Source organism: Dipteris shenzhenensis, chromosome 23 (assembly GCF_047967505.1).
Source record: "Dipteris shenzhenensis isolate YYH24624 ecotype China chromosome 23, Dip_SZ_1.0, whole genome shotgun sequence".
Classification (NCBI taxonomy): Eukaryota; Viridiplantae; Streptophyta; class Polypodiopsida; order Gleicheniales; family Dipteridaceae; genus Dipteris; species Dipteris shenzhenensis.
In genome coordinates this window covers 39,217,854-39,244,059 of record NC_141618.1, presented here as the reverse complement: position 1 = coordinate 39,244,059, position 26,206 = coordinate 39,217,854, and the positions used below count along the sequence as shown (strand labels likewise).

At 43.1% G+C, this 26,206-nt stretch overlaps 1 protein-coding gene across 1 annotated transcript; it reads right to left on the bottom strand.

Annotated features, from left to right (window-relative positions):
* Nucleotides 1–13,091: 13,091 nt before the first annotated feature.
* LOC147887365 (coiled-coil protein) lies at nucleotides 13,092–23,201 on the bottom strand. The gene is made up of 6 exons (XM_087394830.1): nucleotides 22,807–23,201; nucleotides 22,417–22,538; nucleotides 22,208–22,299; nucleotides 21,764–21,850; nucleotides 13,463–13,578; nucleotides 13,092–13,291 (listed from the first exon to the last, which is right to left on the bottom strand). The coding sequence occupies exons 1-6, from the start codon at nucleotides 23,193–23,195 to the stop codon at nucleotides 13,288–13,290; spliced, it is 810 nt and encodes a 269-aa protein (XP_087250956.1). The 5' UTR covers nucleotides 23,196–23,201; the 3' UTR covers nucleotides 13,092–13,287.
* Between the last annotated feature and the right edge of the window lie 3,005 nt (nucleotides 23,202–26,206).

Genomic DNA, 26,206 nt, shown 5'->3' with positions numbered 1-26,206 from the left:
CAATTCTTGTATTCAAGAGTCTTGGGGGACACTGCACCAATAAGAAGCATGTGTCTAGACATCCCAAGGCAAAGAACCCTTATTGACCACACACACAAAAATTTAAATTGAAGATGTGGGGAAATTCCCCCCTTTGATGGCATATCATGTCCTTTTCCTCCTCCCCTTCCAAGCTACCATAGTGTGAGGTACATTGTCATTGGAGAGGTTCTTGATGTAGCCCTTCTTGTAACTCCTTTGCCCTTTGATCTTTCTTACATCCCATATGCCTTCACATAAATCAAATATGAAGAGGGTCTTACCACTTGTTAGTAAAACAAGGGCAGTGTCTACTCTTGTACATAGAAGCTCATGAATGTATGGAATAATTCAATCATCCAAATGTAAATACACTTCAACTATCATGATAGAGACTTCATTCATCACTGAGTCACCTTCAAGCATCAAATAGGCTACATCATTGTTGTCAATGAAGCTCATCATCCAAACATATACATAGTCAAACTAGACATCAACCCAAAGATCAATCTTGAATTGATGCTAGAAAAAATTATATGGGTAGATGACCAAAAGCAAAAGTGAAAAACGATAAACAAGAAACTTTTGAGCATCTAACCACTTGCAATGCTTCAGCCATGAAGGAGATTTGAGAAAAACCCCCAAATCGAGCAAACAGAGACTCGAGGATCAAATTCGACCTATCCTAAGTAGAAACCAAGGGGCTTCTGAGTGGAAATAAAAGCCCTTACTAAGGCCTACTAGCAACACAAACGATGGGCGAAATAGTGCTCACAGTAATCTGGCATTACATCAGGAAATCCAGCCAAAGAGATAGTGATATCTCCATTTTTTGTGGTTGGATTGAGCTCAAATTTTGGTAGCAGCTAACCCAAAGTGTTGTCCAAGTGTAGCTAATAGGGCAAGTCTAAATTGTGATTATAGAGGTGGAATTTTGAGGAAGGTTGATAACCAAAGAATAGAGTGGCACGGTAGTTCAAAGTACAATTTTGTCGATCCCAACGATGGAAAGGTGCACCCTAGTGTGGGAATGCTACAACTGGAAGGATTTTGAAAGTTAATGGTCGGATGTGGAGAAATAAAAGCTGCAATATTTTGGTAGAATTGGGAAAAATGGAATAGACATGGAAGAGGTGGAAGAAGATTGAAGAAGATGAGGAGGATGTGGCACTAGGACATGGGTGGAGGATCAAGGAGGGTGGAAAGGCTCTAATACCACATGTTGGTGCAAGCATGGAAGCATGATGGAGGTAGACAAGAGGTAGAGACAATGGCACAAGTATGAAGGCAATGAGCAACTGATTCATTCATAGAATGGAGTACATATAGGCAACTGGCCATGAGCACGTGGAATCTAGATCCATAATCATCTCAATCAGGAAGACCACCAATGTCTCCTAGAATCTCTCAGTCACACACCACACTCCTATATTCACTTAATCACACCTACTGACTGACACATCATCAGTCACACCTAATTCAGGCACACCTATACACACACACGTGTTCACACGCTCACTCACATGATCACTCACAACCATAGACCTTGGTATGATCCATTACATCAATTTGTCCTTCAAATCATGCATCTTGAAAGTGAACAACTAGTTCTAGAACCTATACACAAGAGTTGAAAAAGACCTACCAGATTATTATTGGACTGAAGCAGTTGCTACAGCAATTTACATAATGAATAGGACTCCCACTGCAGCAATACATAGCATGACGCCAGAGGAGATGCATACTGGTCGGAAACCAAATATTTCTCATTTGAAAATTTTTGGTTGCATTGCCTATGTTCATGTGCCAGATAAGTTGAGGTCCAAGTTGGATCCAAAAGCTGAGAAGTGCATCTTTATTGGTTATTCTCTGCAGTAGAAAGGGTATAGATGCTATAACTCTTCTACTCGTAAGTTTACAGTGAGCAAAGATGTTGTTTTTGATGAGATGAGCAGCTCGTATAAACCATTAAATATGATTGATGATGTAGATGCACAAAATGGTAATGTTGCACAGAATTCACAGCAGCAATCACAAAATATTAGTGGACCTACAATGTCCTCTAGCAGTGGTTCACATACTTCGCCATGGATAGGCAGATTGAGATCAGGAGAATCTCCTCAAAGCAATGTAGATAGTGGTATGCAGGTATCACGAAAAGGAAAAGAGAAGGTAGATTAGCCCATTTTTTATGTGAATGCAGGTCACTCATGTGGATGGTGAATGCAATGGCTTAGAATAGAGCATTGATGATGAGTTGGGTATTCCTTCTGTTGTTACACCTGGAGTAAGGAAGACCAGGGATGTTTTGAGAGCACCTGGAAGTGAGCCTATTTTGCACAGGTCTACCAGAGCTAGGTATCTGATGGATAGGCTGAAATATGATGGATTTACAGCCATTCACTAGGCTATATGGTCAAATTGATACAGGAACCAAAACCCACTTCTTTTGAGCAAGCCGTGGGAAAAGAAAAATGGGAGAAAGCCATGGATAAAGAAATGGATGCCTTGGAAGCAAATGCTACATGGGAATTGGTGCCTTTGCCTAAAGACAAGAATGCAATTGGCTGTAAGTAGGTTTATAAGGTGAAGCACAATGCAAATGATTCTGTGACCAGATACAAGGCAAGATTAGTTGTCAATGGGTATGCACAGACATATGGCATTGATTATGAAGAAACATTCAGTCCGGTTGCAAGGATGGCAACCGTAAGAGCACTCATTGCTATGGTTGCATAATGGATGTAAAGAATGCCTTTTGGCATGGTGATTTGCAAGAAGAGGTCTTTATGGAGTAGCCACCAGGTTATGTTCATGCTGTTCAACTTGAGTTTATTTGCAGGTTGAAGAAAGCCTTGTATGGCTTGAAGCAAGCACCTAGAGCATGGTCTGACAAGATAGGACAGTATCTTGTCACTATTTGCTTTCAGATTTCCAAGGCAGATTTCTCATTTTATGTGAGAAAAACAGAGAAAGGTATTATGCTGCTTGTCATTTATGTTGATGATTTGATCATCACAGGTGATAGTAATGAAGATATCCTTCATGTGAAAATGCTATTGAAGCAGAAGTTTGAGATGAAGGATTTGGGAGAGCTTCGTTATTTCTTGGGCATTGAGGTGATTAGATCACCAAGTGGGATACAGCTTTTGCAGAGGCAGTATGGATTGGACATTCTGTCCAAATATGGGATGACAGGCTGTAAGCCTATTTCAGTTCCTTTGGAGCAGAATGTGATGTTGAGCGCAAATGCAAGTGAGCTTCTAAAAGACCCTACTATGTACAAACGCACAGTAGGAAGTTTGATTTATATGACTATTACTAGGCCAGATTTGAGCTATGTTGTTGGATTGGTAAGTCAGTTTATGCAGGCTCTAAGGAAATTGCATTTGGATGCGGTTAGACGCATACTCAGGTATGTGAAGTCCACATTGCAGTATGGACTATTTTATGAGACTGGGGTTCAGATACAGTTACATGGATACACTGATGCTAATTGGGCTGGTAGTATTTCTGATAGATGATCTACAAGTGGATATGTGTTCTCTTTTGGGAGTGCTGCAGTCACTTAGAGCAGCAAGAAACAGCCTACAGTTGCCTTGTCGAGCACAGAGCTGAGTACAGGGGTGCAGCAATGGCTATGTGTATGGTAGCTTGGTTACATAAGCTACTTTATGATATGCATCAATCTACAGATGGGCAAGTTGTCATTTATTGTGGCAACATGAGCAGTATACACTTGGCAAATAACCCAGTCTATCATGCTAGAACAAAGCACATTGAGGTGCATTATCACTATGTGCGGGAGAAGGTTTTACTAGGTCTTATTGATCTAGTTTATGTCAACACAGAGGATCAAGTAGCTGACATATTCACGAAGGCATATTGCGCAGAGAAGCTGCGCAAGTTCAGAGACCTGCTTGGTGTGCAGGAATTGGGATTGAGCTCGAGGGGGAGTGTTGAGATATCGAGCTCCACTCGTGATATGCCAGGGTGATCGTTGTGCCTCGTGGCTCAGTTAGTATGCCACCTTAGTTAGCTCAGTTTGGTTTGAGACCCACATATAGGGTTCTTCTATTTCATTGTACTAGAGTTCTTTTGGCTTACACAACTAAGAAGAGGAAAAATGTTTTCATCCTCCACCTTTGTGTGTATTCCCCCATTGTGTATGCGAGAAAGCCGCAAGTGAGACTCCTTCCTTCTCTCCCACTATCTTCACAACTACCACATGTCATGATGTGGCAATGTGGCCAATTACTGATGGCATGGCCAAATGCTGATGTGGTAGGATGCATGGCACTGATGATGTGTCAACTATTACCGGTGCTGATGTGGCAGTATAGTTATATTACTAACATGGCAATCAATGGCCACGTGTCAATTGGATGATATGGCAGGTGTGCCTATAGGGAGGATAACATTTATTGTGCCACATGGTAGATTAGGTGCCACGTGTGAATGCTGACATGGCAAAAACAATGTGCTATTGACAGGGGTTTGGCTTGATGATGGGGCAATTGACTATGTAGGATGGCGTGTCACTGCTTACGTGATGGTGACATGGCACATCGAGATTGCTGTCAACATGACAATTAGAGTATGGTGATGTGGTAGATAAAGTAAGATGTGACACGATAACACGTGTTAGCTTGTGGGAGCACACATGTGATGATAAGGTTCATTGAAATCTATGAATATCTAAAGAGATTCTGTTATCAGTAAGATTTCCTTCAGTATCAAGCCACCATCCTTTTTCCTTGAGCTTTTGGTGTTGAAGTTTGAGCTCCTTGAACTTTTGGTGTTAAGTTGATGTCCTTTCTGGCCTCGTGTCTTCTGTTGGAGCCACAAAGCTCTTAAAGCTCATGGAGATTACGTTCGATAGAGCTTGGGCTATGGAGCCGTCGATCAACATTGATGCTCGCTGGAGCTATGGCATCATCAGAGGCATGGCTAACGTAGGAGGCATGTGTCTACTAGCCCCTTACAAAGTTGACGAAGAAGGATGTTCCTTTCCTTTGGGGGGAGGAATAGGAAAACAAATTTTGATTGCTAGACAGGATCTTGGACGTTGTGCATGTATTATAGCCGCCGGACTGGAGCTTGGATTTCCATGTGTTTATGGATGCATTGAATATTGCAATTGGTGTGACGATGCAGAAATGGCAGAAGTTTGGTATTATCCTGAGTTTTATGCAAGTCACATGCTTACCAATGTAGAACAAAATTATTTGATGATGAAACGGGAAGCTTTAGAAATGATCTACTCCTTGGGGAGATTTCAGCATTACTTACTAGGAAATAAGATTGTGTTCCATGTGGATCACCTAGCATTGATGTAGTTGGTGAAGAATTTGCAACCAACACAAAGATTGGCTCGATGGATTCTCATGTTGCAAGAGTTTGATTATACAGTAGTACCAGTTTTTGGTGGTGGATTATTTGAGCAACTTAGATTCAGGGGAATCACCCTCGAAGGGCATTCTCGATGATTTATTGGATGCGAATCTATTTGAGGTAGAACCTATTCGGAGCACGTATTGGTATGATCACATGATTCAATTTCTGAAGGATGGTGTTTTCCCAAAGGAGATGTCACTAGATCAAAGAAAACGGATGGCATAGAAGATCAAACCTTTTATGGTTATTGCCGGAATGTTGTATCATGGAGGACCAGATTAGGTGTTAAGGCAATGTGTACTCGAGCATGAACAAAATGCGGTGTTGAGACAACCACATGAGAGTATATCATGTGGCCACTTTGCTGGAGACATTACAGCAAAGAAGATTTTCCAATCTAGGTTTTGGTGGCCGACTGACATCAAAGATGTGCATGAATTTGCAAAACATTGTTGGTATTGCCAAATAGATGGTCATCTAGTGAATGCAGACAAGATGCCTCTAAATATGATTCTTCCATTGGAGCCATTCTAGAAATGGGGTCTAGACTTCATAGGCCCATTTAATCCGATAGCATAGTACACGGGCAGACAAGTATGTGATGACCACACACTATTCAACCAAATGGGTCAAAGCGCAGGCACTAATGGGATAATACGGTGGCTAGTACGGCATAGTTCATGTACCAAAATATCATTACACGGTTCATCTATCCAATCGAAAGGGACTCACTTTCTCAATGTGACGGTGAAGCATTGACAGATATGCATATCGTGGTTCACAAGATGGCTACAATGTATATTCGCAAAGAAATGTAGAGGCAGAGAGTAGCAGAAAGACGATGAAACCAATTCTTAAGATGACCGTATCTAAGGACCAGAAGGATTAGGATACAAAACTGGACTCAACTTTGTGGGCATACAAAACGGATTTCAAAGTCACCACAAGCATGACACCATTCTGGTTGGCATATGGTTTGGAGTTTTTCATCCCGATGGAATTTATATCCTCAAGTTTGTGGATTGCAGCCGAGAAGATGAGCCCAGAAGAGTCAGTTCAGTTCCAGCAGGAACAATTGCTTTGGCTGGAGGAGGACCGGATTGAGAGTCAGTATACAATATAGGTCATCCACGAATGGTGGAGAGCATGGGTGAACCAAAATATCAAATTCAAACTTTTTAAGGTGGATGATTTGGTGCTAGTATACAACTCCAAATTGGGAAGATATTAGAGACCATACCGGATGTGGAGGATCTGAAATAGGATTACGGGGACCAACAGCCTTGTCAAAGGATCTGGACTCAAAAGTTCTGGTAGGGACAGCATCTGGATATAATATGGTAGTGGCGGTGTCCTCGATTCAGTTGATTGACAGTCTATACATGTGTGTCACTTTGAAGAGATCGTTAAATTGTGGACGTCTGCTTCCAGTATTCGTTTCAGTAGCATCCTTGTCCTTGAGATCAATTGTAGTGTGTGGGAGGTCAAGTCAATTAATTCAAAACTCAACATGTGAGGGCTCGAGCGATAACCCCCATCCTTTGACAACCAAAGGCGGATGTAATGTTCCATGTATATGTTGATGCTTTTAGTTATGGAATAGGTATTCTCTTAGCTCATACACATGGCTACATTGATTATCCTGTGTATTTGATGACTCCACCCGAGTGCAATCATAGCCTCATGGTATATAGTGTGCAAAAGTTTCATCATAAGAATCCCTTTCGTTTGTTTGTTGATCACTAAGCTTCCATCCAAGGCTAACTAGTATGGTGTATTCTTTTACAGGAGTTTAACGTTCGAACATACACTAGCTTGGAAATCCCATGTTGGGGGCAAATTGCCTATCTTAGCCACCAAAATCAAGAGATTCCATTGAACTATCAAGTTCCCATCTATTCATAAAGGAGACATCCCTAGGTTCAAATATGATGCAATGTTGTAGTATTTGTCTACAGAAACATTTCTTGAAGGTTTTGCTTAATGAGCCTAGGAGTACAATCTGGGGAGAGCTCTATAAATAAAGCATAGATGGATTACTCTATGTATAGGTGTTGCCCCATGAGTGAGCACTAGTGTTAACAAAAGGCACAATGAGGTCTCACAAGCAACTAGTTTGGTGCCCAAGTTAACTGTGAGAAAGGCCTTACAAGTCAGGTTATGGTGTACCTTCTTCTCGGATGCTCATCAACTTTGTACCAAATGTGATGTACGCCAAAGAATGGGCAAACCTTTGGCTGAAGATCACATGCAACTATAGCCAAGGTTTCTTTAGAGGTATTCCAAAGATAGCAACTCGATTTATGGGCCATTTCAAGCAAAGGTGCAACATACCAAAACTAAATACATCATCGTCAACAAATTAGCTTGACAGAGCACCACCAAATTTACATTTATGAAAATTCCATTTGCAAATATGGGTGCCTAATCGCATTCATCAATTACTGTCGTCAGGCTTCATAATCATGATGCAGTCCCAATCCATGAGGATCCATTTACAAGGACCCCCAAGCCAACAAGAGATGACTTGGAAACAAAGGTTTTCGGCCAACTCATGCAAGATACTCATGCTTTGAATAACACATTCGCAAATGAGTGTAGGATGTATTTGTAGTTTACAAAATGACATTTCTTGCAGTTGCGACTCCGCACGAATATGTCTACGTCCTTAAGGAGTGAAACCAACACTAGACTCGCCCACAAGTTTAGGTCGCCCACAAGATCATTCGATGAGTTGGGAAAGTAGCATGTCAATAGGAGGCACCACCCACTTCAAGACCTGTCATATGTAGGTGAGACCATGTAAGTTTTTACCTTGGCTACTCCTTGTAGATAAGGAGGATAACATCCTCTATATTCCAAACCAGAAAGTGGAGTTCACAAAGCTAATAATGTCTACATCAAGTTTCTTCATCAAATGGAAGGGCCTACTTGATGGTGAGTAATAGTGGCATCCGGAGTGCATTGTATAGGAGCATCCCCACCCCTCCCCAAATTGATGAGCAACATTTAATGCCTTTAATTCCATAGACAAACATATAAGCTTAAGGGTACAAAGATTTGGATATTTGAGGAGCTCACTCTGATTCAGATGAAACAAAGAAACTTTGAACTCACCAAAGTAAAGGAAGCATGCAAAGCAAGCAGTTGGGCAATTTATCGAAACGGGCAAGCACTAATTAATCCAAGCCAAAGACTCTTAGTCTTAAATTGATGTTACAAAGGCTACCTTATGATAATGTCAAAATGTAATTATGCCCTATAATAGCTCAAGAGGAGCTCAACCTTGTGCACCCCACCGATTCTCTAGCTATCTAGATGCAATTAGTCTTTTTTTTGTTTTGTATTTTGTGTCATAGACCCGTGAGGTCTCCCACAAACGTTAATAGCTCTCTCTCTCTCTCTCTCTCTCTCTCTTCTCGCTCCCACCTTCCTTAATGAAGATCATCCAAGGAAATTAAACACATCTGTTGGAGTTGCAAAAAGGATTGAGCAAGTGAAGCAAAAGAGAGAGTGTTTATTCAAGAGAGACAAGCCCAATATATAGGCTCCAATTACGTCCAGTAGTGACATCACATGTGAGCTCAATAGAGCATCTAGATCCACAAATCTCTCAATTTCCATGATTCTCTCAATCACACACCAAGATTCACTCAATCACACCTACTGACGCCTATCCAGGCACACCATGTGTTCACACTCACAACCTTAGACCTTAGGACTCTAGATCCCATTACATCAAATTTGTCCTCATTTCCCTCCACAAATTGATGACCTCAATCCTAGCAATAGTCAATGGGAAACTTCATGGCTTGCCCACCTCTAGTGGCAACACACATGATCCACAACCTGGTACTCAATCTAGTTGCATCAGCAGTAGACTCATTTGGGCATCCTCATCCCAACATGATCTCACTCTGACTTTGGTGTGTTGGTTTACAATTGAGAGATAGACAATGACTATGTATGGGAGGGGGACATCCCAAGGCAAAGAACCCTTATTGACCACACACACATAAATATTCCTAATTTGAAGATGTGGGGAAATACCCCCCTTTGATGGCATATCTTGTCCTTTTCCTCCTCTTCCAAGCTACCATAGTGTGAGGTTCATTGTCATTGGAGAGGTTCTTGGTGTAGCCAACTCCTTTGCTCTTTGTCCTTCTCCACACTCTTTAATATATCTTATCCATATTCTGCAACACAAGATCCTTGGAGTCCTTCACCTTCTTTGAGTGTCCAAGTTTTAAGAACATTTTGTGAATCATATGGACTGAAGAGGGTCTTACCACTTGTCATGCAAGGGTAGTGTCTACTCTTGTACAAGAGGTGATCATGATTGTATGGCAAGGTATAGTCAACCAAATGCAAGTACATTTCATACATCATGAAAGATACTGAAACCATAACTAAAGCATCTTTAAAATAAGAATCATAATGGTTGTACTTGAAATCTTTGTTCCAATCATATCCATTGAAAATCATCATGCAAGTCATGATATATTCTTTCTTCATGTAAGCTCTTATCATGGTCAATCCACACTAATCAACTAGTCAACTAGTCAACAAGATAATATGACTGGAAATCCAATTCAAAGTACCATAACTTAAACCCTCAATATAAAAGATAAAAAATGCATTCAACTAAACTTCAAAGAGCATTCTCAAAACTAAAATAACAATCTCCAAATTGTGCTTTAACTCCTCAAGCATCACCTTAGCATTTAGTGTAGTAGAGCAAGCTCCATACGGGATACACCATGCAATGCATGAAAGCATTGGGGCTGATAGTGCCATCTCAATCCAGTGGAAACCTCCGAGAAAAAGGGAGAATTCTTCCAAACTCCAAGAAAAACAGTCCTTCTAGAAGAGGCTGCCCGTGAAGGGCCCTGCATGCTAGCCCAAATGGCTATCAAAGTGTGAACCGTGTCAGTCCAAATACCCGTGAACACCTGTGAAGGGTGTATCTGGGTGCCATCGAAGGCCTCTATACATCTGGCTCTCCAAATGTGCCAAGAGGAAATTCTAGCCAAGATCTCCCAAGAGGTGTCCACTCAAGCATGAGAAGCCCTGAAGGGACTAAGTGGTACATCCTGAAGAGAGCAGGGCTCTATCACCTACCGACGGATCGAGAGTGCCCAAGAAGAAGGCTCACCCTCATAAAACACCTGGGGCCCAGTAAGGGATAACCATGCGACCGAGCCCAAAGTCATGAAGAAAGGGGAAGTATGAAAAATGCCAAGTATCCTCGCAACCCCTTTCCAAATAGTCCTCGCCTGACTGTAATCCCAAAGGCAATGTCGCACTGACTCCTCTGTAGAATGACAGCGAGGGCTAGTGGGATCAGCCCCAAAACGTGATCTCCACAGGTTCACTACAATCCCTCCATGAATAAAAAGCCAAAAGAAAAGAGTGATCTTTCTATTTCTCAGGGATTTCCAGAGCCTCCTCCAAAAATTCCTACGCAAATTTGCAGTGATTAAGAAGTTGTCCCAATGGGGGGCTCTGGAGGGAACCCAACCCCTACTGTTCAATTGAAATCTCCTGGCATTACTAACCGTGAAACGAAAAAAAAGAATTACACTCTCTCGATGCCCATGATCTATCCACTCCCACTCTCCTGGGTCCCACTACAAGCACCTGATAGGTGCATCTCCATATAACCACAACCATCCCAAGGCCAAAAGCAGAGGGTCGAGGTCTAAGTACCACTCCAAGCCCGCTCAATAGTCCACAAAACCAACAATCCTGACAGGCTAAAAGGCAACCTCTAGAAGAATATCATTCGTGGATCTAGAGAGTATACCTCCATCCCCAACGTCAAAGACTAGTGTATCTTCTCCGAGACCTCAAAGAGCGATCACCTATAGAGGAACTGCTGTCCTCGAAAAAGCTCTCATCCAAGTGGTGGAAGTAATAGGCAACTCAGCTGCCCATTCCACCAGGATGGCTGCATCTATCTGCTGAACCTTGCGTGCTACCCCTCTGAGGTGACTCACGGACTGCAGTCTCTAATCCTCATGTAGCTTAATAAATGCCTTCCAAGTACCTACTGTGTAGGCGGGCCTCTCTCCCATCTAGACCACTGCATGTAGTGGGAAGTGCCCAGTGGTCCGCCATGCTCATCAAGTATACTATCATTCCAAATAACCGACTACCTATCAATCTCTTCTAGGGTAGAGGACGGAACCCTTCGAAGAGTGTTCTTGAAGCTCCCCCAAGCTTTCAGGATGACAGACATGAGAGGAGAGGCAGGAGATCTGAGAGGGACTGAAGTAAAAATCCAACTTGGGCTGTCCACCCAATCATCTCCCCCAAGGTTGGTGTGCAAGCCTGAATACGTCCAAAAAAGAAATCCTTTCAAGATTCCTGTCCAGGCATGAGTCCCCTCACCACCACCTTACAAAGCAATGCCCTGCATTGCAAGTCCGAGTCAATGATGTTAAGGCCCCCTTCAGATGTAGGAAGAATAATGGTCTCCCAGACCACCCTCGCTGCAACATCTGCTGTGCCATTAAGTCCACTCCATAAAAAATTCCTGACTAGTCTAATGAGCTGAGTGATGCAATCCCTACACCGACACCAGCAAGAACACGCAAACCAAGCAATGGCCAAAAGAACCTGGCTCACTACCACAACTCTAGAGGTAAGGTCGAGTTGGGTTAAGCTCCAAAAAAGTAGCTTTTTCCTTATACTTTCTAGTACTGGGACAAATTGCTCTGCTAGAGAGATGCCCAACCCTACTTGACATTCCAGATATCTGACAGGAACACCCCTCTAAATCCAGAAAAGGTCAACTCCCCAGTCTAGAGTTTCCTCATCACTGATCCAAAAGCCGAATGATTTATGCCAGTTAATGTGTGCCCCTGCAACTGAGCAAAAAAGAAAGATGTCGCTAAGTGCAAGACGGTATTCAGATGAGACTGCAAAACACCGTCAAAGTCAATAAGTTACCTGACACTCTCTCTACTATGTCTGAGACCAAGTATAGAGAGAAAGTGTTTATTGACTCTCCCTCCCATCTGTATCCAAAATGACTCCCGTGCATGGAAGGCATACTATGCTCTCTTATCAAGCAATGTCTGCAAGTGAGCCCTTGCCGCAGCAAGGCGCTCCTGTATCCAAGCATCTGATGGTTGTCTCTGCTTCTCCCTCTGCAAGGCTGCCAATTGCCGACGGATAACAACCTCCCGCCTGAGTACCTCACCTTACCAAGCACTAGCAACGGAGTGATAAAAGTCGCTGACACTGACAAGTGCTGTGGCCACATGTGAAGGACCGGCCCCCCTGCATGTGAGACACCCAAATCTCCAAGACTGCCTCTGTGAGAGTCTCATCCGTGTATAAGGCATCGGGAATCCTGATACTATGAGACCGTCCTCTCAAATAGGCCTCTGAGATGGACAGAACTATTGAAAAATAATCGAAAGTGAAAACACCAGATGCAATGCAAACCGTCCCCTCTCTATCAAGAGCCCAGTCATCCACATAGAATCTATCAATCCGAGCATGGATAGACATATGCACCCTATGGTTCGACCATGAAAACAAAAGTGACTGAGACTGAATATGAAATGCATCATCTGACCAAACATCTATGCCACTGAATCTGAATAAGAAGGCATCCCAAGCTGCTCTCTCGAGGGAATGAATACCACCTTCTCTACCTCTGCAGCAGAAATGCGAGCAGAACAGTAAACTGGGAAAAGTCGAGTGCAGATAGACATTGATAAACAATCAAGCTCAATATATAACTAGAACTTAGCCCAATCCAAGGAATCCTGTGATGATGCTCATGGTAAGGAGTTTATCATTTGCGAAACTCATGTTAAAGCAAGGGATCGACAGTTGCCAGTATTCCCTCCAGTTTTTTCACCTGAATCAGTTAGGCAGTTAGCCCCAAAAGCAAAACCAAAAAAGAAGTCAATTTTGACTCTCCAAGAAGTAACTACTTTAGTTGTCAGTTCCTTACACTTGTCAAGGTGGATAATTCAACAGACAGCTAGGTGTCATTAAAAGAAGAGACGAGGGTACAGCTACCATCTACCTCTCTTCTCTTGACTGTCCAAGGCTTTGCTTCCACCCCAAGGATTTGGCGAAACTGGCACCAGAAGCCTTGTACTGATCCTCATCCATGTGCCATGCCCTGCTCTTTTGTTCAATCTGTAATTATTGACCAATCAGACTCCAGTCCACATCAGGGAATTTGTATACCTTCATAAGACTAGAATATATCCAATCTTACAAATTAAATCTATTTATAGAACAAGCAAAAGAACAAAGGAGGAAAAAGAATTTAATGATTGAGAAAAATAAAAAAGAAGAAAAAGAACTTAGTAAGCAAAGCTATGCTTATGTTCTCATCAGTACCCAAGCATCAGCTGCCATCTGGGTTTTGAAAGATTCTGGAATCTCTTGGGTAATAAACCCAAAGCTTCCTAAGGTTTGAAATTGCAACCAAACAAAAAAACTTTGAAAGCAAAAAGAACATGGAAGTAATATTAGATCATTGTGACTTTTCTCATGGCAAAAGACATGCATGGAATTGGAATGACAATCTCCTATTTATATCCTCAAAATGTAGCTGCTGATTTCAAAAAACCCGAGATGGCTCCTAAAATATATATATGATATGTGTGTGTGTGTGTGTGTGTGTGTGTGTGTGTGTGTGTGTGTGTGTAAAATGAACTTAGAACCTTGGTCAATAAACGAACCAAAGCCCACATGAGTATACGTATACATTCATAAGACTAGATTGAATGTTGGAATGACAATCTCGTATTTATCTCCTCAAAATGTAGCTGCTGATTTCAAAAATCCCATAGAAATGATCCCATATATATATATATATATATATATATATATAACTCATAACCTTGGTCAATAAACGAACCAAAGCCCACATCAGTATATATATATATAACTCATAGTAACTTTCTTATAGAACAAGCAAAAGAGAGACAGGAAAATACGGAGTTTGTAAGCGAATAAAGCCCACATCAGTGACATTTCGCTTGAAAAACAAATATTTGAAGAAGAGACAAACGTGAACAAGGATACTCAATATTAATCCAATTTTACAAATCACTTTTGAAAGATTCATGGCATACCAAAAGCATCTTGAAGTCTACAGGTGTTTGACATGAAATTCTCTTTCCTTATAGATACATTAGCTCGGTAGCTTAAAGTGGATTCGTGAGGCCTAGCAACGAGACATTTGACCCACCTCCACTTCAAACAATTAGATCATTTAACTGCACATACTCAAAATACTCAAAACCATATGGATTGTGTGTGTGGATTTGGGAAGTCAGTAAGGAGACCCTACTTAATCAGTTACATGTGTGACTACCAAAAAAGAAACTTCAAACCGGGGGTTGACTAAAAGTAAGGCAAATAACAAGGCTGATCAAAGACAGGACAAAAGGTTTCTGTGGTAAAGGAAAATACAAGGCCAATCAAAGACCGGACAAAAGGTTTATATAGCCAAAATGTCTATTTCTTCTTATCCATTGATCATGTCATAATTGTACATGATTCACAATGGGCTAGCCATTTAGTCGTGTGCACTATCAACACGTTGGACAAATACTATAATGACCTTTGCCAAGAATCACAAAGCAACTTTGAAAGCCTCCTAAAAGGCTTAGGGGTGGCAAGTAGCACTTCTAGACCTCTATAAGAGAGAGAGAGAGAGAGAGAGAGAGAGAGAGAAGGTTTGTCTAGGTGGTGAGCCAACTCTCCTTGTATAGTACTTCTTGAGCAACATTATCAGACCGGTGAGGATTTAAGATAGGCCTCAGTTACAATCTTGGGTTACTTTAAAGCCTTAATGTGATTGTTTCCTAGCCTTTGTACTACACCGAATGTTAGCCTCGTCTCAACCCAAGTTCTCACCAAATCCTTGGATTAGACTATCCTCATATCCTAGATCGTGATCATCTGATCTTGTATCATGGCGTGGTTAATCTCATTGAGAACATAACCTGCCAAAACAGTTTTACATCCTCATGAAATCTGTTGGAAGCTGCATTGCTGGATACTATTGTTAGATATTGACCAATAGAGGGTACGCACAGCGGAAGACTGATAGAATAGCCTTGGATCTCACACAGTGTGTGTGGGGTGTGGAATCACAAACTTCTTTACTTAATGTGCATCACATAGATGTGCAGACTCATCAATAGATAATGATCCAGCCAGATATAGAAACCACCAATATAATATATTTCCGTCCAACACTATGGACACAACAAAAGAGATGGATTCAGAGTCCCACCAATGATGTGGTCCACTGATCTTACCACAAGGTACTTCTACTATCTGCCGGATATCTCTAGACTCGAGCCCGCGTGCTCCACCTCGAGCGTCTGTAGACTTTCTGTCCAGAATGATCTCAGTGACCTTCTGCCCTGGAAGACAGTCTAGGTTCAGCCTCTCCCTGGAGCTAAGTCTGCAGCAACACTTCTCTCCTTCACTTCCTCTGTAGAGGCCCAAGGATGGTGTATATGCTGCTCCTATCTGCTCCTCAAAAGCTGCAAGGCTGGATGCTGAAATGAGGCCTGAGGCCTCTCCTTTTACAGGGGCTGAGCCCCCTGAAAACCAACCGACTAGAAGGGGAAGTGGCCGACTTTCTGCCCCCCCCTCAGCTGACTTTTACTGGCCCCTCCTGGGCCGACTTTCCTGCTCTATATAAGGGCTATTGCCAGGCTCTTTCGCGCTGCTGCCTGGCCTCAAGGGCAGCCCCCATTGGGCCCCACCCTTGGGCACATTTGCGGCCAGGTGGCTAGCCCACCATAGCCTCCACCTCTGCCTCTTTTGGAAGCGCCCTTGTAAGGCACTCTTGCAGGACCTGTCCCAGCTTCCACGTGTGCGCCTTTGCTGCTGCAGCACCCCGCCATGTGTCGCCATCCATCAGCGCCATCTGCCAGCCCTGACAGCTGCCCATATGGCAACCCGTGTGCTGCCCATGTGGCAGCCTCTGCCCTTTGCTGTTTGCTGCCCACATGACAGCCATCATGCTGTCCATGTGGCAGCCCCTTTGGCTGTCCTGTCCTTGTGAGGTGCTGCCCATGTGGCAGCCCCCTCTCACCGTTTCTCTTGGGCACATGCCCTAGGTCTCCCTCCCCCACGCTCTCCTCATATGGGGGCTTACAGATGCAGAGGTGACCTTTCCAACAAGTTACAACTATTGTGAGGCACAATGGCCTCTATTTATAGGCCCAGGGCCTGCTTCCAAAAACCAACCAGGCAGCGTCATTCTGGCTGACCAGTCTGCTGCTGGTCCAGCCCTTTAAGGGCTCTCAAACCGTGAACCTTTGTCCCACACTTCTAGGGCTCTGGCCCTCACATCAAGGCAAGGGCCCAGCCCTCAGATCTGCCCTATATAAGGCATGGTTGGCTGCCTCCAAGCAGCCCAACCAGCCTCTCTCTTGGCCGACTCCCTCAGCTGGTCTGTCCCATCTGTTGCACCCCTTTCCAGCACCCTGTTCTGCCCACACGTGTGCACCTTTGCTGCTGCAGCACCCCGCCATGTGTCAGCTCTGTACCGCCTCCTGTGCGCCTCTGTCATGTGGCAGCCTTTGCCCTTTGCTGTGTGCTGCCCACGTGACAGCTCACGTGCTGCGCATGTGGCAGCCCCAATATCCCCTGGTCTAGCTCCCCCATGCTCTCCTCATTTGGGGGCTTACAAATGGGGAGGTGACCTTTCCAACAGGGACTAGCTACTATGAGGGCCTCACTGACGTCATTAGTCCCATGGTATAAACATATGCTCTCACACATGCATATGGAGATATGGAAGTACAGGGATCAGCCTGTGGTTTGATGTTTCATTGAGAACATGGAGAAAAGTTAAAACTACCAAGTGGGCGTGGTTTGTATCATTGGATGATGAAATACTTTGACACTTGAAAATTCAGCAATTGAGCTTAGTGTGGTTAACACTTCCAAGATGGGATGTTCAAGGCTTGGTGATAGTATCTTGCTGTACATACTGTACATTAAGTATGGATGAATTAGAGGTAAGTATACTTGTGTGAAAAATATCCATCAAAGCCACTACAGATCTTGGATAGAGTGACGAAAACCTACTAAATGATCTATTACTAATCCAATGCAAGATATACCTAGATGAATCCAGGAACATTCCCAAACTCATCCTCTAAAAACACAACATAGTGCAGTTTCAATCTCACGCTAGTCACTCATAAGATTGAAAACCATAAACTCCATCACGCATAGCACGGACAAGCTACTATGACATCCCCACTGACGTCATCAGCACCCAACAGTGGGTGTAGACCATAGTATAAAAATATGCTCACACATACAATTACAAAGTCTTCGTACTGAGTTTCTGTCGGCACTCCGGAGGTGAAGGGCAAACTCAGCCATGACAAAGGCTAGCACTAAAGGAGAAGGCTAATCAAAAAGTAGTCCAAAATCTCTTCATTCAAGCTACAACTGCTTGTGAAGTCTAAACGATTTCATTTTAGTCTCTCCCAAACGAGCATCTAAATCTAGCTGATAGGGCAACGCACCATTTAAGATAGAAAGAATTATCAGCAGCCACAACTTGGACGAAAACTTCACAAGGTGAAATTTGCATGTCCACTAATACTAATCCAATGCACGATCATGCAATATAGTAAGGTTGTCCCATATTGTTTACTCGGGTAATAAAAGTAAATAGGTTGTAATCAATTTCGAAATCTAGTCAATGGATTCTAGATTTATACTTTTCACAATGCCTCGAAGAGTAATCGGATGGACTCCATGTTTTCCACAGATATTGTCATGTGCATGGACCGTATCTGACATGTGCTTTAGGCGCACAGGACTAGCTCAGGAAACCTAGGGAGACTTGGGGCTAGGAAAGAGATTCTCGGGTTTAGTTGCAAGGGCACAGATGGATTAGGATTTGCTATTTTTGGCTCCATTGGGCTCGAGCATATATAAGGAGCCTAATGGTTCAGTTTTCAGCACTGCCCGATCCTACCCAGCCTTATGTTTCGAAAGCCGATGTGAGTGATTATGCAATTGGGCCTGCATTATTCCAAGAGAGTAGACCAATTGCTTTGAGAGTAAAAAGCTCGATGACACTCAATATCATTGGCCGACACTAGAAAAGGAACTTTCCGCAGTGGTGTTGCTCTTAAGGTTTGGAGACACTATCTATATGGTTCTAAATTTATTGTATTGGCAAACCATCAATCAATCAAGTATGTGTGTGATGGGAATTGTCTTTAAAAAGACCCATTGTCCTTCTGCAGCTAGATGTCTGCCTAAGTGAAGCGATTGGTATATTGGCTTACTAACCCACTGGGTCGCTGGAACTTGAGTCAGTCCACCTAGTGTCGTGGTAGAGATCTGGATCTGAAGTCTTTGTTGGTGGTAATAACATTTGAGGTGGTTCCGAACACCTTGAAAAATGATCCAACAATATCAAGATTGTTTCAAAAAATCTCATTGTCCTTTTAAATTCAATGTCTACATAAGTAAAGCACTTGGCATAGTGCTTTACTGATTCCTTGGGCCTTGGGTCAACTCAAAGTATTGGGTCTCGAGTTGACCTAGTTATTGTGGCGCCATAAAGATGGTGGTCTCGCAATCATAATTGGTGAGCATCATGACCTTATTTGGGTGCTGCCAGCTCATTGTGTGCCCTGAAAGTTATAAGGTATTGGTACATGAACATGTGGTGGTTGAATAAATGAAGCCTTACGGAGAGTTGTGTCAGATGATGGTGAGAGTAATCCACTCAGCTACATAGTCCATATCTAGATGAATGTGAACTTGTTGAATGGAATGCTAGCGGTCATGTTCAAGAGATAACCTTCGACACCTTACCGTGTGTTGCTACCACCCCCTAGCCTGAAGACTTGAAGGCTAGTCCGCTTGAATGTCAAGCCCTACATCCCATACCACATGCCTGTTCTATCTCCCAAGCCAACAATCATCGTCCCTAGGAAATGCCAATCTCCTAGATCTAGCGTGTATTTGTAAGCCTAGCTTGGCTATCTTTAGCATTTGGCCCTAACATTTAGAAGCCATGCCTAAAGTAGCTCACCTCCCCCAAAGACCACTCCTTTACCCATCTTTTGCATAATAGCTTGTCTTGGATTAGCTTTGCCTTTCATGGATCAGCTCTTATCCACTGGAACTAAACCTGGTCTAAGCTAGCTCCAGTCTCAACCTTGAGTTATATCAAGCCTTCAGTTAGATTGTGCCGTATGCCTTGGCCATCACTAATATTCAGTTCCTCGAGGCTTAACCTTGGCCATGGCCTACTCTAGGTCGGACTACCATTAACCCTATATCCAATCTAGATCTTAGGGTCCCTAGATTATCAATCATGGATAGGCCTTGGATAGTCTTATTAGGGATGTAACATTCTTCACCCATTGATCTGTTCATAAATCAGCATAACAAATGTTGGGATCTTTTAATAGATTACTCAATGATTCTTTGACTATGCTCAACCTCCCAGACTCTTGGAATCTCTGCAAGCCCACTGGTGGCATTCTCCACAGATATTGACACAAATCCATATGATCTCTACACATGTGAGTTTGCCTACCTAGACCCAAGCTTCCCCAAGCTTCTCGAGCCAGTCCTATGCGCCTAAAGCACGCATCAGATTTGGTCCACGCACATGACATACTCCCCTTGTTCTAAGAACTCACTCCTGAGTTCATAAGAAAGTTCGGAAACTCTCTTTGAAGGTTAGTCAATGTCTCCCATGTAGAATCCTCCTCATCACAAACCTTCCACTTAATCTTGTATTCATTGCTCGTCCTATTTCTGACTTGACGTTAGGCATGCAAGAATATTTTCAGGCTCATGTGGTATAAAGGTTAACTTCAACCTCTATAAGTTCTTGACGAATTACCATATGACCCAATACTTCCTTTAGTCTATTGAGATGGAAAATTGGATGAACTCTTACATTAGGAGGCAATTCTAGTTCATATGCAGCTTGTCCAATCCTTCTTTTAATCCGACATGGACCACAAATCTAGGGGATAACTTCTTAACCTGACCAATACTTAGGCTCTTAGATTGCTTGGGAAATACCATCATTGCTTGGGAAATACCATCATTCCTTCCGAAAACTCTCGGAGAACACATCCATTAGAATAACATATGTCCGGACCTTGGGCACTTCTAATAGATTCCTTAGGAAATTGCAACGTTTCTTGCATATCTTGCAAGATTGATCTGGCAACATCATTTTTTATTCCCTTTAATCCTACCATTATTGATGACTTAGGTTGAAATCCGTACATAAGCATAAAAGGACTGAAACTTATACTTGAATACTTTGCACTGTTATAAGCAAATTCAATCATGGGTTTAGACTGTGCATGTTCAAAGGAACTCAAACTAACAGTGGTATCCAACTTGTCAAAGCAAGTGTCCAGAATTCACTCGTAAACTTAAGAGTCCCTATTACTGACTATGTCGGCAGGCAACCCATACAGATGAAATAGTTGGTCAACAAACTGTAGAGCCAATTGACTTGCTATAACGGGTGATGGAGTAGGGAAGAATCTAGCCATCTTTGTCAAGCAATCTATTATAATCCATATGGCATCATGACACTTGCGCATTCTTGGCGAACCTGATAGAAAATCGATGGAGATACTTTCCCATTTATTACTAGGAATTTGCGACTCCTATAATGAACCCACGCTCCGAAGGCATTCAACCTTGGTGACTTGACAATTTCGGCAGCCTATGACATAGTTTTGAACAAATTCCCACATCTTCAGCCAATAAAAATTATGCTTCACTAGATACAGTGTCCTGTGTACCCCTGGATGTCCTACACTAGGTGCATCATGAAACTATCTAAGATCCTGCACGAGGTGCATCATGATACTCCCAAACATCCGACCTATCAAGTACACAAATCTTTCCAAATCATCCACTGACCTCCTATCGCTTGTATCCTAGGTGGCACTATCCCTGAGTCTTGGTCAACCATGGAACTCCCATCCTAGACCTTTTGCCAATAAGGACTGAAAGGACTATTAGTGACGCAAAGCCCTCTCAAGGATTGAAATAGGTCAGAGGATATTTGTGTAAATGACAGCATTTACAATCTTAATTCGACTAAGGGCATTTGCTACACTATTTTAAGAACCAAACGCCATTAGCACCTTGATCTAACTATGTTCTTCACATTCCACAAGGCCTGCAAATTGGTCCACTCTTGCTGGAAGGGTAAAGGACTTTCCCTGGTGACCATGATTTATTTAAATTAGCATGAGCCATACATGCATGCCATCATCCATGTGTGCCATTCCATGCATTGATGTCTAATGGAAGCGTACGTACATACCCATCGCTTCCAAGGCTCAAATTGCTGACGGATAGCTTCAGCTCGAGGTTGCATGTACTCATGTCCCTTAGTGCGTATATCATCAATCTGCCAAGCAAAACAATTAGCCAGAGCTTTGCACCAAAAAAAGGAACTGACCTACAATATTGGCCACAGGAAACCTTTTGCCTGGAATGAGAAAATGCGTAAATCCATCCCCAACTGTAAAAATGAAATAAAACCCTTGTGTTACCAACTTGGGGAACAGAATACTCAGAAGATTGGCTGGAATTCGTGCATTTGAAATATAAAACACCCTTTGGGTAAGGTCTCTGGGAGTTCAAAATGGGATGAGAGAGGAAGCCACATTCGACCTTAGTCAATGCGCTTTGTTAGAAATTATTCAATTCAGCATGGGGACCGCTCACGTTGCCCATTTCCAAGCGACTGAAGGCGATAATTTACCGAATTAATATGAAGCCTTGAGCCCGCAAGTGCCGCGAGAACAGTTACGCCTCCCACCACAAGAGTTGTTGCGACCAAAAACGCCTTTAAAACTGACTTCACATACAGAAAGGGTCGACTTTGTGAGTACCAAGGAGGTTCCAGAGTCCTGGCAGAGGCAGAGACTATCCAAAGGTTGATGTGAGCAACGACCTCAGGTCACACATTACCAGTGGAATAACCCTCCACGAGGGCCTTCGCCCTGGCAGCATCTATGTTTGCCTTATCTTCCATCCTTGCCTCGTTAGCGGTAGAGAACAAAATGGTCACTTCATCTGAATTGGGCTTCCATCTACAAAATAAAAACACAACTCGGGTTCAATCGTTTAGTTTCCGAACGATGACAGGAACCCACAGCTTTATAAGACAGCCTGAGGGCAATGACATGGACACCCTTTACATAGGCTGGCAGACATCCAAATGGTGCACCCCTCAGAGTACAAGCGAGCATACCCAATTTACCAAATCTTTTTCTGAGTGCTATCATTGCGAGATGGCATGATTCGTCATACTTCATCCTGTAATCACAGTTACAATAGCAATCGAGGCCTCTAGCTCACCTCTTGGGACCGAATGAAGTTTGAGGCACGCTAGCGAAGAAGGCGAGAGGGCCACCAGTGGGGGAGAGGACGGATTGAGAGAGAGGAAGGGAAGAAGGGGGGAGGGGGGGCGACGGGGGGGAGGTGAGGGAAGCGGCGAGGGAGGAGGGGGGAGGAGAAAAAGGGGAGGAAGGGGAGGAGGAGGGGAAAGGGGGAGGGGGGGTATGTTTAAGGATTTCAGGGAGAACATCTGCTTGTTCAAAGCATTGTTGTTTTGGGGAAGAAGAAGAAGGGGGAGAAGAAGATTGTTGAGAGTTTAGCTTTTCCTTTAGACGAGCCATTGCTTGCTTTGAGTTTTGGGAGAAGAAGGCCCCCTGTGTGGCTGCAAGCCTCCCTCCAAGAAAGCTCATGGTGTATCTCCCTCCCTTCTCAGACTCATACCACCCTTCTTTTATAGCCCCACTCTTCCCTCTGCGGTTACACATCGAAGCCTGAGCTCACGGCCACGTGCCAACAAGCCGTTACTTGATCCCGCAAATCACACCGCCTCGACACGTATGCACGAGCAATACCCCTTGCCCAAGTGCCTCAGTTCACGGCCATGTGCCACGTGCCAAGCCATTACTTATCCCGCAAATCACACCGCCTCGACACGTATGCTCGAGCAATACCCCTTGCCCAAGTGCTTGGGTGGGCATTTCCTTCTTCAAGAAAATTAAATGCTAACGCACTTGGTGGGGCTTGAGCTCAAAACTTCTGAACAAGTACACAGCGACATTGTTGATGGGCTATGGCGGTGTGTGCACAATCGTGCACGCCAAAAGCCAAATTATTGAGGCTTGGGCTTTTGGTGTGTAGCCTCCCTCACTATGATAAGCATGGCAACCCATTCTCTCCCAATCAAGTCTCTGCACCACGCCCATGAAAGTGGCCCCGATTTGCCTTTCAAAAATGAAAGTGCCTTTTGATGACCACATGAGACGTAGGGAACGAGCTTGGAGAAGTCCTCCTTGACAATGATAGCACCTCACGGGTACCTTCTCAAAAAAGCACTTTCATTTCCAAGAGGCTAGTCATGAATCCCAAAGCCCCCTACGTCTGTCCATGTCAGAGGTTGCTTTTGATTGGAGCAAGACCATAGGCCTGTTTCATTTTCGGGAGCGACCTTTAAGCACTAGAAATCTGACGTTTACTGAAGACTACACCAAATTGTAATTCCTACAAAAGAACAACCAATGTTTAACATTGGCCAACTTTTACCCTTGTTAGTTGTTGAGGTGGACTTCCATTTTATTAGAGTCATCTGGCTTCTTCCTAATTCTTGAAGTTTTTGATGTAGATAGTCGTAGGGTTTTAGTTGTTATACGAGTAGAGGTTGACTCTTGGTCTCTCTTCCAAGAAAACCAAAGAATAAGAATTTAAAAATTCTGTCACAAAGAACCTTACATAACAGAAGGAAAACCAAAGAATAAGAATTTAAAATTTCTGTCACAAAGAACCTTACATAAAAGGGGCTAACCTTCTGAGAATCAATTTCAGTAGCCTAGTGTTAATTTCATGGCTCCCAGCCCGATGGCTAGCGCTTGTTTTGGGAATTCCACCTTCTCCGCTAGCTTTGGGCTATTCCCCTGGCTTAGAACAAACTAGATGCTTGGTCAGGTCTTACAAAGGTAGGTATTCCCTTCACTTTTTAGCTTCCAGAAGCATTGTTGGCAACGGCCTCAGTTGACATCTCTCGAATTCTCTCTTCCTCTCTCTTCTTGCAAGTTATCTCATATTTCTATCATGTATTATTTTGGGTTTGAACTTTCATTGTAGTGGATCCATGAATTTCAAGAAGGGGAAGGTGAGCTACTTTATCATTCACAGTAGCATCTTTTAAAAGGTTGCCTGAAAAATACCCTAGAATATTCAATCTATCCATGACCACAAGCGTGTGGTGTGGCTGTGCGCAAGTTGGCTAAAGAGAGGAAGCTTTGCTACTCCAAGAAGAGCACTCTTATAGAAGCAATTGAACTCAATAGCACTGTACTCAATACCCACTTTGTTGGGAAGATCAGGATGATGTTCATAGACAAGTAAACCACAAAGTTCATAAGGCCTTGAAGTTGCCTATCGACTTGGAAGTCATGAATGCTTGCACTCTGCAACAGTTGAAATTCGGGGCTCATAGGTTTCATGATGATGATGAAAAATATAGTGATGCCCACAGCCAAGAGTACTAAGACCAAGCAAGGTGATGGAGACACAATAGTAGCAATTGCACAGTCAGTCTGTGCTTGATTGTTGTGCATAAAACTCCAAATCCCTCACACCATCTTGCTGCTTGGCATACCCTAGGATCGTAATGTTCCATGATACCACTTCTCGCTTTGGCATATTGTCAAAAATATTACAAGCATCCACCATACTCCCATGCTTGACATAAGTATGCATCAAATTGTTCATCCAAAACATAGGAAGATCATTTGAACATTCCTCATCAAGATAGGTATGGATTTAAGCTTGGTCGTCTGTTCAAAGATATCTAATAAAATAGTTTAAGCCCGATCATGGTCGTAAACTTGTAGATCTCAATCTCTCCACGATTTTGGTTTGGATTTCCAGATTAAAGAATTGCTTGTGATGGATGACCTATGTCAGTAGCTTAAGTGCTACTACAGCAACAGACCAGTGTTAGGCCCAAGAGGAGGTAGAATCTCTCGATAAAATCAAGGTAGCATTTTGTTCCTAGCAATCAATGCCCATTTCATCAACTTGGAGAGGACACAATTGACTACCCCAATCATCGTTCCCATCGAGCTCGTAGGCTATGTGTGTTTAAACTGACCTTCTCCTAAAATAAAGAGTTACAGATTACTTCTTTAACCTTTCCAAATTGGCCCTCCCCCTGCCCCAAAATCAGATACCATGGTTGCATAGATCATCGTGAAGACTGGCCTCACAAAGACTACCCCTAAGTAGGTGTAGGATTGTATGATCTCCACAGGCTCTTTTTTGTAGGTGAAGCTATGTTGATGAAGTGCTAGTTGTGAGGTGTGAAAAATCATAACCTTGGTCTTACGAAGGTTAACTATCAAATCTCTCGAGTCTCTCCTTGCAAAACACATCTAGGGCATTTAGGTGTCTTTGTAATCTTGTTGCTGAGGAGGATAGAAGGACTATGTGACGTGGAGCTTGCATAATGTAGCTCTCACATTTTGTGGAGTGAATCGAATGCAGGTGGTGGATCGGAGGAGAGTGGACATATTGGGTGGTGTTTGAGCCGGCCTCTGGATGTCATAAACATAGGTGTGCCATACATCTACATCTATGATGGGTATAGGTGGCTTCCCCTCAGATAAGATCCCCATGCAAAAGGTGGGATCACCTCCACTAAACACATCTAGGGCATTTAGGTGTCTTTGTAATCATGTTGCTA

Excerpts from the sequence above, each read along its gene's own strand:
- LOC147887365 (XM_087394830.1), bottom strand. The coding sequence starts at position 23,195 with ATGAGCTTTCTTGGAGGGAGGCTTGCAGCCACACAGGGGGCCTTCTTC. Across the intron at positions 22,539-22,806 it reads ACTTCATTCGGTCCCAAGAG|ATGGAAGCCCAATTCAGATG; the intron begins GTGAGCTAGAGG and ends TTTATTTTGTAG. Across the intron at positions 22,300-22,416 it reads CGTGGAGGGTTATTCCACTG|TTTTAAAGGCGTTTTTGGTC; the intron begins GTAATGTGTGAC and ends ATGTGAAGTCAG.